This window comes from Pelophylax lessonae (genome assembly GCF_965119305.1).
Source record: "Pelophylax lessonae genome assembly, chromosome: 1".
In the NCBI taxonomy this organism is placed as follows: domain Eukaryota; kingdom Metazoa; phylum Chordata; class Amphibia; order Anura; family Ranidae; genus Pelophylax; species Pelophylax lessonae.
The window spans coordinates 222,886,192-222,900,013 of record NC_138768.1 but is presented as its reverse complement, the minus strand read 5'-3'; the positions used below and the strand labels follow the sequence as shown (position 1 = coordinate 222,900,013).

Sequence of the window (13,822 nt, the reverse complement as noted above, 5' to 3'; positions counted from 1 at the left end):
TATATTATTGTTTTTATAATATATTTTTATATTAAACAATTGATGTAAGTTTATAACACACAGCGGGGTAAGGTATTCTGACATGCAGGCTCTGGGTTTATAGTTCTTTATGTAGGGGGTTTTTTTGGTGTCTCAAGCCAAAAATTTGGGACTTTATGGGCAATTAATAAATTGAATTCAAGAAGTAAAATAATTTTGCATTTATTCCATTATATATACATAACATACATATCAATAATGTGATCATTGGTGTTAGGGTATAGGCCCAATGTGATAAGATTGAAAGAAGATTCTAGTGAATCTGTAACATATGTGGTAAATTGTGACATAAATCGGAATATAGTCTCTGTGTTTCCTGTGGAATTCCCAGGAAAAGGTGGTTCACAGAGTTCATCCGTATTCTGACGCGTTTCGGCTGTTTATAGCCTTTTTCAAAGAATTTTTGTCACCCAGCTGTAATGTATAAACAATAACATATCCGTTATTGCAGATATACATATAATTAGAGTTTCAAAAATAAGTAAAGGGAAAAAATGTAGGGTATTTGTACATACATAGTTTTACTTTGTTTCAGCAAAAAAACATTTTCTCTGTATCCTCAACAACTGCAACAAGGAACCGTGATGTACCTTGGTCTGGAAAGATATATATTGTATATATGGGTTTAGGTTATATTTGGTTTTCACACCATGTAAATTGCATTTGTTCATTTACTCACAAATTTGGTATATACGTCCATATAAGGGTAACCCAATGGCTTGCAGCACTATCATAGGTGGTTCATTCTGAAAGGATTATATGTATATTTGGTTAGGATGCTTCTTGCATCCAATTTATAAACTTAACTTGTATCAATCATGTAGGATTGCTTTTAGGGTTTTTATGCCCGTTATGACTTACTTTTGCCAAGTAAAGGACATGGAGAGGTGTTGTTTCAGCGCCACAGGCAAGATGCAGCTCTTCTCATATACACCTTTCTGGAAGAGTAATATAGATGGTTTCAGTGCTTTTACATATGTCGGTGTGTTTCTGCAGTATTTATTGGTGACTTTTGGTAATTTTGTATGGATCAGTAAGATCCATATAACTTACGTTTGTTTAGGTGTTGAAGATGAGAGGTGTAGATATTTTCTTCTTCCAGCGCTGCAGGTCCGTGTCCGTCCTGTTCCCTCGCCTGGAGGGAAGTGAGGAGAGACGTCGGCTCCCCGGCCTTTTAAAGCCGTTCGCGCATGCGCAGATAGCGCTGCACGTACTTCGGCTTTGTTTGTCAGTGACGTGGTATCCCCATACTGCGCAATCGCCTGGGTGATGCGCGCGCTGTATGGGCCAGTCTGACTTGCGGCCGCCGACACGGAGAGGGAGAGACTCGGAATCATCTGACTGCGGTCAGATGGGGAGATGTCAATTTAACCCTTACCGGTCCCCTTGTTAGCCCCTGTCTAAAAGAGCAGGGGCTTACCGTGCCGGGAGCAGATCTGAGGATCGAGATGTTTTGCTATTTCGAAACAAAGTGTACATTTAAGAAAAATAATAAAGGCAATATTGTTGCAAATAATATAGTAATATTTATATATATACATATATAGAGAAAATCAATAGTTTTAACAGCAGTAATAATATGAAAAATAACCACAGTATTTATAACGGGGGATGTTTTTGCGCCCAATAGTCAGGCATATCAGAGATGTTTCTCTCGGGGGTTTTTTTGGGGGCTTTGGTTTAATTTCTTGATGGAGAATCCTAACTGGTCCTTTAGTTACTTTTGGGATGGATGGATGGATGGGATATCTCATGGTTATTTCATTATGTTTTTTTCATTTTCATTTTGTACCTTCTAGGGCCAGAGGATGGCCATATATAGGTATCAATCTGTTTTACCTGAGGCGAAACCCTCAAGAAACGGTCTAAAACTTTCAGTTTCGTTTAGACCTGGGTAATTTGTGGCATTGAGACGCCTAATCCATCTCATTTCCATCTGCAAGAGTTTTTTGTTCCAGTCGCCTCCTCGTTGTGGTATGTGCATCCTTTCTAGGGCGATGAATGACACTTTAGGCATCTTATTTTTGTGGGTATATTTAACGTGTCTGCCTAGGGGTAGGTGGAAGTTACAAATTTCCATACTGTGGATGTGCTTATTAATTCTTTTTCCCATTTCCTGTTTCGTTTTACCCACATAAAACGATCCACACTCGCACCTCATGAGGTACACGACTCCCCTCGTCTTACAGTTTACGAAATGACGAGGTTTGAATTTCTCTCCATTTGGGAGGATAGTATTAGTGCATTTTTTAATCACACTGCACTGTGCACAAGTGCCACAAGGGTATGTACCCTTGTCTTTGCAGGGATCATGTCTTCGTTCTTTGTATTCGCTGTGTGTTAGGTTTTGCTTGAGTGAGCCGGCTTTTCTGTAAGTAACGAGGGGGTTCTCTGATACAAAATCTTTCACCGTAGGATCTTCATTTAGGATTGTCCAATGTTTTTGGAGAATTTGTCTAATTTTTTGATGTTCGTTTGTGAACCTTAGGATAATCCGGGTTTTTTCTCCTTGTTCATTTGTTTGGCTGGCATTTGTGGGTTTAAATAGAATTTCCTGTCTTTGTCTTTTTTTGACTTTATTGAATGCCTTCCTAAGTGTAGTTCTAGTGTATCCTCTTTCAATTAGTCTACCTGTAAGGAGATTGGCCTCTTTCTGAAAATCGTCTTCATCAGTACAGTTCCTTTTCAACCTTAGGTACTGGCTGTATGGTATAGCCTTTTTCAACGATGTAGGGTGAAAACTTGATGCGTGCAGGATAGAGTTTCCTGCTGTTTCTTTACGATAAAGTGTTGTTTTGATGTTCCCATTGTGTTCTTTAAGTATCCATGTGTCAAGAAATGCAATTTTATTTTTATCGTAATTAAGTGTAAAATACATATTATAATCGTTAGTATTCATACTCCTAAGGCAATCCTTGATTAAACATTCTGGGCCTGTCCAGATGATAAAAATGTCGTCCAGGAAGCGTTGCCACAGTAGTATATTATTTACAAATATACTGTTCTTTTCTGCTGCTAAGAAGTCAAGTTCCCAAGCGCCTAGATATATATTCGCGTAAGATGGTGCACAGCTAGTTCCCATCGCTACCCCACACGTTTGCAAGTAGTAGGAGCCATCGAAGGTAAACACGTTGTGGTTCAAAATGAATTCCAACATCATTATGATGAATTCATTAAAGTTATTGTCGCGGTCGCTCTGCTGTTTTAGGGTTTGTCTAATTACATCTATTCCTTTTTTATGGGGTATGTTATTGTACAAGGATTCTACGTCAATAGTAATGAGGAATGCGTCTTCTGGTATAGTTAATCCGTCTAGTATTTGGAGCAGGTGGACTGTATCTTTAAGATACGATGGAAGTTTTGTCACATGAGGCCTTAAATACGCATCAATGACTTTGCTTGTAGTTTCTGTAAGATTACCGTTTCCAGATACAATTGGCCTTCCAGGTGGGTTGTCTTTGTTTTTATGTATCTTGGGTAATGCATATAGGGTAGGAGTTCTAGGATGTTTTGTCCTCATATATGTCCACAGAGATTCTGTGATCGTGCCTTCATTTAAGGTTTTATCTAATTTCTTGTAAAAGTCCTCTTTAAAGGTTTCCAAGATAATTGGTAATATTTTCCTGTAACATTTCTTGTTATCTAGGATTTTTTGACACATTGTTTTATATTTTTCATTATCCATCAATACGATATTACCCCCTTTGTCGGAGGGTTTAATAGTTATATTTTCATTATCTTGGAGTTCTTTTAAGGCCTTTTTTTGGGCTTTTGTTAGGTTCTCTGTTTTTCCTTGATCTTTAAGTTGATTTATTTCCTTTGTCGTCTCCCTTACAAATAGGGCGATCGCAGGATTAATGTTCAATGGTGGAAAAATATGTGACTTTTTCTTGAATTTAATGGGGTGTGTCTCTCTTGGAGCGTCTTCCTGGTCTTCTTCTTCACTGTCAATTTGAGTATCCTCATCTGTCCAATCTTCTATGCCTCCTTCCTCCAATAATAGATTCAAATCACGGATTGCTCTAAATTCTGCTGCGGTCAATTTCGTTTGGGTTTCTTCTGTCATTGGTTTCTTACTATACATTACTTTTAGGAGTAATTTCCTGGCAAAAAGATTTATATCTTTAATGGTTTCGAACCTGTCTGTTGTCCTATTAGGACAAAAAGAGAGGCCTAAAGTTAAAACTTCAGCTTGATCTGCTGTCAATATATGTGTAGAAAGGTTTATGATGGTCTTTTCCTTGTTTCCATTCATCTTGTGGATCGGGGTTGTCTGTTCGTTTGTTTCCCTAAAAAACCCTTTTGTGATTTTGGGCCACTATCTTTATTTCTCGGTCTTAGGAAGATTTGGTGGTGTTTTACAGGGACTGCGCCCTCTTCCATATTTGGTATATTTGTTTCCGTAGTATTAATGTCTTCTCCATCTTGTGTGGTCTCTTCTCTATCATCTGGGTCACATTGTTGGTCTTGTTGGGGTTGTTCTGTATCCCTTCTCCTTCTTTGTTGTTCCGTACCCGACGCATATGACGATGAGTCTGATGAATAATATGGTCCGGTATTTCGACCTGTTTTGTATGCTGTTTTCCTTGGTTGTCTATTGCTAGACCATTTATATGCGCGGTTCTGGGTAAATGCATTTTTATCCCTCCAGTATTTCCTTTCCTTTTTTTTAAGTATTTCTCTGCTATATTCTTCTAGATGCTCTTTAAGTTTCTTTTCCTGTTCACTATACAGGGATATCTTCTTAAGAGGGGTTAGTTGGTCATAAATTGATTTTATATCTTCATCCAAGCATTTCATTTGTCTAGTATATTCATCTTGTAATAATAGCATTAATTTTTTTGAGCATTCGTTTAGGATAGCTTCCCATTCTTTCTTCATATTTATAGTAATGTTGTCCATTGTTGGGAATATTTGTATTCGAAGGCCCACAGGGTTGATATTTTCTTTAACGTACCTTTCAAACGACTTTATGTGCCAGAAGAGGGCTGATTTTCTTTCCAGGTGTTTTTTAAGAGTTCCAAAAAGTGCCATGATGTCCGAGTTCTGTTGTTCCTGCCCTTGAAAACTTCTTTGAATGTCTGACATGAGGGCGCTCCATCCATCCCCCATCAGATCCACCGTGGGTATTTCCTCCATTTTTAGGAGTCAGGTAAAACAGATTGATACCTATATATGGCCATCCTCTGGCCCTAGAAGGTACAAAATGAAAATGAAAAAACATAATGAAATAACCATGAGATATCCCATCCATCCATCCATCCCAAAAGTAACTAAAGGACCAGTTAGGATTCTCCATCAAGAAATTAAACCAAAGCCCCCAAAAAAACCCCCGAGAGAAACATCTCTGATATGCCTGACTATTGGGCGCAAAAACATCCCCCGTTATAAATACTGTGGTTATTTTTCATATTATTACTGCTGTTAAAACTATTGATTTTCTCTATATATGTATATATATAAATATTACTATATTATTTGCAACAATATTGCCTTTATTATTTTTCTTAAATGTACACTTTGTTTCGAAATAGCAAAACATCTCGATCCTCAGATCTGCTCCCGGCACGGTAAGCCCCTGCTCTTTTAGACAGGGGCTAACAAGGGGACCGGTAAGGGTTAAATTGACATCTCCCCATCTGACCGCAGTCAGATGATTCCGAGTCTCTCCCTCTCCGTGTCGGCGGCCGCAAGTCAGACTGGCCCATACAGCGCGCGCATCACCCAGGCGATTGCGCAGTATGGGGATACCACGTCACTGACAAACAAAGCCGAAGTACGTGCAGCGCTATCTGCGCATGCGCGAACGGCTTTAAAAGGCCGGGGAGCCGACGTCTCTCCTCACTTCCCTCCAGGCGAGGGAACAGGACGGACACGGACCTGCAGCGCTGGAAGAAGAAAATATCTACACCTCTCATCTTCAACACCTAAACAAACGTAAGTTATATGGATCTTACTGATCCATACAAAATTACCAAAAGTCACCAATAAATACTGCAGAAACACACCGACATATGTAAAAGCACTGAAACCATCTATATTACTCTTCCAGAAAGGTGTATATGAGAAGAGCTGCATCTTGCCTGTGGCGCTGAAACAACACCTCTCCATGTCCTTTACTTGGCAAAAGTAAGTCATAACGGGCATAAAAACCCTAAAAGCAATCCTACATGATTGATACAAGTTAAGTTTATAAATTGGATGCAAGAAGCATCCTAACCAAATATACATATAATCCTTTCAGAATGAACCACCTATGATAGTGCTGCAAGCCATTGGGTTACCCTTATATGGACGTATATACCAAATTTGTGAGTAAATGAACAAATGCAATTTACATGGTGTGAAAACCAAATATAACCTAAACCCATATATACAATATATATCTTTCCAGACCAAGGTACATCACGGTTCCTTGTTGCAGTTGTTGAGGATACAGAGAAAATGTTTTTTTGCTGAAACAAAGTAAAACTATGTATGTACAAATACCCTACATTTTTTCCCTTTACTTATTTTTGAAACTCTAATTATATGTATATCTGCAATAACGGATATGTTATTGTTTATACATTACAGCTGGGTGACAAAAATTCTTTGAAAAAGGCTATAAACAGCCGAAACGCGTCAGAATACGGATGAACTCTGTGAACCACCTTTTCCTGGGAATTCCACAGGAAACACAGAGACTATATTCCGATTTATGTCACAATTTACCACATATGTCACAGATTCACTAGAATCTTCTTTCAATCTTATCACATTGGGCCTATACCCTAACACCAATGATCACATTATTGATATGTATGTTATGTATATATAATGGAATAAATCCAAAATTATTTTACTTCTTGAATTCAATTTATTAATTGCCCATAAAGTCCCAAATTTTTGGCTTGAGACACCAAAAAAACCCCCTACTCTTCAGATTCAAGGGACGGAGGCAAAAACCTACTCCTACTACCCCAAGATCAAAAACCCCCACCCCATAGTTCTTTATGTAGGACAAATATATAATTTTTTCCTCATTGCGAGTCCCCTTAATGAATTGTGTTTCTTATATCTTCCTGTGTCATGTTTCTGTATGAGTTACGGGATTGCCACGTCTGAACACCCATTACCTGAGGTGATTGCATGCAGGTTTGCCTAACTATATAGAAGCATCCGAGGTCCCTTGCTGGTTCCACCCCTACTGACGAAGTCAACGGATGATGCAATGCATATAAGGGGCGGAGCCTGCTGTGTCGGACGCCTCCTCGCTGGGTGTATCGAGAGAGAGTGGATTGTTTATCACAGCTCGCACGGCTTGATGTGCCTGTAGATGTGAGCTGGATACTTTTTATTTGTTGTTTTAATAAAATTGACAAATGGAGAGCACTAGATTTGTCCCTTTCTTTTCTTATACTTGGGACACATCCAAATTAAAATGGGATTGGAAGATCGCTCACCATGGGAGTATTGGCTGACCATTATCCATATGAATATATCCCCTTTCAGGGAACAGCTCGCTCTGACCCACTAGTAATACAGGGGTCAGAACGTGAGGGGAGCAGCCACTTTATATAGGGTGAAGGAGCGCACTTTAGAAGATTTACTTCCAAGCACTGCCACTTTTTCCTTTTTTGATATTTAAGTGGCATTTCTGCACAAGTGTTTTTTGCACGGGACTTTATTTATATATTTATTAATTTACCTAAGATGAGACTCTTATTTATCTCAATTATGGACTTTTGTATTTAATATTTATAAAATGTGTCTTTTTTATGAATTTCACTTAATTTGCACTTGGCGCAGCACTTTTTTTTTTTTTATCACTTTAAGGTCACATGCAAAGTTATACTGGTCCAGGCTGAACCAATGTAACTAAGTATAACATGCCAATGCCTGAAATTAATATTTAAAGCCTAACTCCAGCCAAAATATTTTCCTTAGTAGTTTTGAATAAAGTGGAGAAGAGTTAAAATCTCTGTGACCCCACTGGGGAATGTTTTCCCACTTCCTGTCCCTGTGATGGCAATACAAAAACAAAATGTAGACATCACATGAAGGCACAGACCTTAATAAAAAACGAAAAAAAAAAAATTGTAAGACATTCTAACCCCATTCCACTTTAATAAAAATGTATTTTTTGTTTGAGAGATTTCTCATTTTTTCCTGTAAGTGTCGGTTCACACTGATCCGACTCGAAGTCACCCCAACTTCGGGCGACTAATGAAGTCACCCGTGCAGCGCTACTTCAGCGCGGCTTGCAACGACTTCTCATAATGGAAGTCAATGCAAGTCGCTTCGACTTTGCAAAAAAATAGTGCAGGAACCTTTTTCTAAGTCGGAGCCACTTGAGTCGCTCTGATTAAAACGCTTCCATTGCACAGCATTGGAAGCTACTTGTCAGGCGACCAAGTCGCCTGACAAGTCAGATCAGTGTGAACCAGCATTAAAGATACAAAGTGAGGAAAAACCTAATAGCAACACAGACATCAATAAAAACATGACACAGACTCTAATCCTTCCCTACTGTATCCAAAACAAAATAAAAAAAGTTATGATTCAGGTTAGATATTAGGAAAGTTCCTCACATACTACGTAAATAGGAGTTTCAGATGTTTAGAAGTAATGGTGGCGTGACAAAGAAAAAAAAAATAAAAATACTGCAAAACGCATCTTACTTTATGCTTGGCCTGAACTGAGGTCTGGCACGGCCTGATATTTCCCTCAGTTTAATCATAATTCCTGGAGGCAGCCTGATTCTGGGCAGCTCAAAGTAGTTTCCTGCTGGTGGCAGAAGTATGTCGGAGGGATATGTAAACTCCCTGTCTTCATCTATTGTAAGCGGCAGAGGAGATGGACTTGGAGTGAGGGCTGGTGATAACGCACCATTAGCTTCTACCTGCCACTGACACCTTAAAAGATAGAAAAAGCATTGTGATCAGCAGACGCACTAACAAAGCATAATTATACAGTTTGGGTTATAGAAATATAACCAAATATTGGAAATATAACAAATACCCCTCACAGAGGGAGCAAAGCCATTGCTAAGAATAATCTACAACACATGAAATATGCTAAATGCTGCGATGAGTAACTTTCTTTATATTCTGTATAAACAGGGAAATGAATCATATGCTTAGAATAAATTATGGTAGCAAATAAAACCAATGACAGATTCAAATAATTTGAAGACCAATTTCCTTGCAAATAAAGGTTTATTACCTCTGTAAAAGTTTTGACCTTAGAAGATCATGACAGGTCAACTCTTCTTTAGTGATCTCTGGTCCGTTGTAGAGTATTCGGAGCATGGAACAAGCTAACACAGATAATCCTAGAGCCAGGTCCACCAGAAATGGTAACCCGCCAGATACATCTTCTGATGATTCCTGTAAAATAAATAACTTCACTGCATCACAACCTAGTATGCTGTTCAAATGGTACTTCTCTTTGTCGGCAATATTCATTTAGAAGAAAGCTAGCGCTATAGAAGTTGATTTTCACTTTAGTTAAAGTAACTCACTTTTTTAAAGGGATTCTAAAGAAAGAAGGTTTTTTACCTTAATGCATTTTGTGCATTAAGGTAAAAACAATTTCTGCAAGCAGCTGTCCCCCCTCCAATATTTAGATACTTACGTGAGCCATATCTTGATCAGGCGATGTGCACAAGAGCAGAGGCTCTCTCTTTCCTCATTGGTTCAAACACACCAGTCATTGGCTCCTGCTGCTGTTAATCACAGCTAGTGAGAAGGGGGTGGGGCTGATGGACACACAAAGCTGGTTCAGGAACAACCACACACAAGTGCCCCCATAGCAAGCGGTTTGCTATGGGGGCACATGGCAAGAGGGAACTATTGAGGGACCTGATAAGAAGAGGATTGAGGCTGCTCTGTGTAAAACCATTGCATAGAGCCGGAAAGTATAACATATTTGTTTTTTTAATAAAAACTGTGCCTTTCAATCACTTTAAATTTATAAAAGCAAATGACTACTTGCCACCCCCCTCTTCAAGCAGCCATGCCACCAAAACCCATGGCCTTCACTGGCTGAAAAATTATCAGCATCCAAAACTCCTGGGAGTGTTGGATGCCTAGTCCCCCCTATAGTGCACAATAGTGAACCACAGTGCCCAGCAGAAGAAAAGGCATTCAACAAACCTAAAATTGTTCCAGATAAAAATGTGAAAGCAAGATGGAAAATATTAAAGTGGTTCTAAAAGTAGAAGTTTTTTTACCTCTCCATATCTATATATATATGTGTGTGTGTGTGTGTGTGTGTGTGTGTGTGTGTGTGTGTGTGTGTGTGTGTGTGTGTGTGTGTGTGTGTGTGTGTGTGTGTATTAAGGTAAAAAAAAAAAAAACTGTGTGCAGCTCTCCCCCAGCACCCCCTTATACTTACCTGAACCTGATCTCAATCCAGCGCTGTACCCGAGAGCAGGAGCTCTCGTTCTTTCCTCACTGGATATCGAGGCAGAAGCGGGAGCCATTGGCTCCTCCTGCTGTCAATCACAGTCAGTGAAGAGAAAGTGGGGCTGATATGTGCCACGTGTGTCAATTGACCCCACACAGCATGGTTTGGGTGCAAGCCTGCGCGAGTGCCCCCATAGCAAAGCAGCTTGGTATGGGGGCACTTGTGGAGAGGGGGAGGAGCCAGGAGCCCTGGCAGGGGACCCCAGAATAGGAGGATCAGGGCTGCTCTTTAAGCAAAATCATTGTATCATGGTAAGTATAACATGTTTATTTAAAAGAAAAAAATCCTTTAGAGTCACTAACTCTTTACTCTTCAGGTTTGACTTTCTTTCACAAAGTTAAAAAAAAAAAAAAAGTAACTTTAAACTTATTTCTCTAAAGCTAACAGGTGAAACTGCAAAAGCCAATGAAATTTATTTCAGGCTCACGGATCTGTTATTGACAGTTTTACAAAGGCTTTTCCTGTATAAGGAAACAAAAGCATCTCAGAGAGGTATTGTGCTTTTCTTCTGGACACTTGGGAGTCCAAAAATCTAACATCTAATCTAACCCTAGACGTTTAGTAGGTATTTAGGAATATACATACCTGTGCCCTGACGGTACAGGAGAAACCCCACATAGCCTTGTCAGGTGTGTTATGCTCACGACCACTCCTCATCTCAAAAGAAAATGTGACAGTATCGCCCTCTACCTGACAACATAAACCAGACATCACTTACTGGGCTAGAATAAAAAAGCCAGTTATGAAACAAGTCAACTGCAGTACCATTCTAATGCATTATCAGGAAGATTCCGAAAACAGTGCTCAGTACAACCATTTCTCAAAATAAATGCAGGTTTTTGTTTGAAATGGAATATTTAGTAACAACAGTTATAAAGTACTTTTGTGTCAAAACTGGAAAATCGGAAATTGTATGGATTGATTTAGAAGAATGAACTACAACAGCTATGCCCATTGGTTATACTGACAGTATTTTGACGGGACATCATCTTTGTCTATATACTACTATGAAAAATCACTTTAAAGAGCTATCATGATGATATTTTTACAGTTTTGTCCCCTATATGGGACAAAGTACATAAAGAACTGCACCCTGTCCTGCTGTGGCTTATCTGGCAACCGCTCAGAAGGAAACTGCTTCTTCATAACAGTAGCTTGTATTGGCTGTTAGCATTTTTCAGAGACAAGAGGAATGCAGAGGCTAACGCATGCCGTTTCCCTCTGCATTCCTCTTGCTCGTTTGAGGAAAGTGCTTGCAGCCGAGATAAGATGATTTTATGAAGCAGCCATCTCCTTTCAAGCTGTTTTCAGGTCACCCAAAAGGGGAGGGGGGCAAGTCAGACCTCACTGCTAGAATTAGAAAGCATATAGCAACATTGGACAAAGTACTACATGTACTTTCTTCCATAAGGGATAGAACTTTAAAAAGAAGAATTTTGACTGTAAATTCCATAGCCTGGAGTACAGAACAGGACAGAGGCAGAGTATTCATGTACCCAGGGTTATAGACATGTACATTCAGGTGATTAGACACTGGCAAAGCTTTAAAAGACTCGCTCCCCGGGTGCCTACCCTATTATCCTACTCAACTTTGTGGGACCTCAGTTTTGTTGAAAGCAATGGAGAGTAAACCAAGGAATGGATGACCTGTATACGGTTTTGTACTCTGAGAGATAAAGTTTACAGGCAAGTCAATATTCCCCTCTCTTAACTGTACAGTACATGACACAAGGGGAGTATTCATACACCACAGGATGTTACCAAACAACAAATAAGAATGGATAGGCAATAATGATGCAAACAGAAGTGTGCAAAGAGACCTAAACAAGTGTCTTAAGACCGCACTTCAGAGTGCTGAGAACCTTGCGCCTAAAAGCTGTATCACCAGATTAGACATCCACCTAGTAAAACTTTGAAAACATAAGAACTAAAGACCAGGCGACAGCTTTTCACGATGAGCTACAGAGGTTTGGTGCCAAAGTGCTCAAGAAACTACCACCGATATGGTGCAATGGGTGCACAAAAGCGCAGGAGGGGATTTTTCTGTAAAGTGGTAGAAAATCACAAAAAAATAAATAAATATTCCTTCAAGTTCGCACACTAGCACATGAAAGACCTCCCTTTAAATTAAACCCTCCAGCATTGCGCTGTCTTCCTTTCAGGTTTAAGGGCTCCAGCCATTGCAATGGCCAACCAAAGATGATGTCACGTTTGCTCATGCGCGTGAGAGTTACGGCCACGGCAAACCGTTCATTGAGAGCGCAGTGCGCATGCTCCATTGACTTTACCGGCTGCTACTAAATTAAATACTTCCTAAACGGGGCACGTTTAGGAGATATTTAATGTACCTACAGGTAAGCCTTATTATAGGCTCACTTGTAGGTATAAATCAAACAGGTAACTTTATTACAGCTTTAGGAATGTAAGCTCTTGCCATCAGATTCCTTCTCCATCATAGTATGGTGGACTTTGAAGTAGGAAGTCCCTTGCGAGGTCCAGAGGACAGGACAAACACGGAATCCGCCCATCTGATCAGAGAAGTAGCTCTGGGGTATAATCAAAGGGCTCTCACTATATCCAGGGAATGTAAATAGATCTTCTTTGGATGATTAGAAGCAGGCCATAAGGATGGTAGAAAAAATGTGCTCATTGAGGTGGATTGCCAAATACACCCTCGGGAGAAAGGATGGTCTTGGACGTAAGGTGACCTTGACATTGTGAAGTGAGAAAAGGCCCGCAAATTCAGAAACATGTCTGGCAGACATGATGGCAACCAACGCCACTATGCATGAGAAAGCCTCTAGGGCAGGGATATGCAAACTGTGGCCCTCCAGCTTTTGTTAAACTACAAGTCCTATCATGCCTCTGCCTATGGGTGTCATGCTTGTGGCTGTCAGAGTCTTGCTATGCCTCATGGGACTTGTAGCTCTGTAACATCTGGAAGGCCAGTTTGCATATCCCTGCTCTAGGGGAATATCCCTGATAGGTTTAAACTGTGCTTTCTGCAGGGCAGAGACAACCAAGCTGTGGTCCCAAGGACAGCACAGGGTGCTGCAAGGGGGAGGGGCTTAATACAAAATAAACCTTGAAGAAATGTTCTTACAAGGTAGCCTGATGCACTTGACGAATGGATAAGGTCAATATCTGACTTTGGAAAGAGCTTAAGGCAAAGATCTGGTCAAGGATTAACATTGTGGCCTGTTTGTAGGAACATCTGAATGCAAGGTACAGAGTAATCTCCGGAACTGAAGGGCCTGGGTCTATGAGATTATCAGATTTGCTTCTTTCAAGGCAACCTGGTGCCCCTTTAATGGCAGATGTAGGCCACAGC

The 13,822-nt window shown here is 39.9% G+C and overlaps 1 protein-coding gene across 2 annotated transcripts in view; it reads right to left on the bottom strand.

Moving 5' to 3' along the window:
- The window catches only part of HECTD4 (HECT domain E3 ubiquitin protein ligase 4), a 335,164-nt gene that overhangs the window by 138,131 nt on the left and 183,211 nt on the right, over window positions 1–13,822 (bottom strand). For both annotated transcript variants that reach the window (XM_082265115.1, XM_082265116.1), the window contains exons 23-25: window positions 11,077–11,181; window positions 9,247–9,410; window positions 8,703–8,936 (exon numbers count right to left, since the gene is read on the bottom strand). In XM_082265115.1, the coding sequence (XP_082121241.1) occupies window positions 8,703–8,936; window positions 9,247–9,410; window positions 11,077–11,181 (503 nt within the window). The remainder of the gene's footprint in view (window positions 1–8,702; window positions 8,937–9,246; window positions 9,411–11,076; window positions 11,182–13,822) is intronic.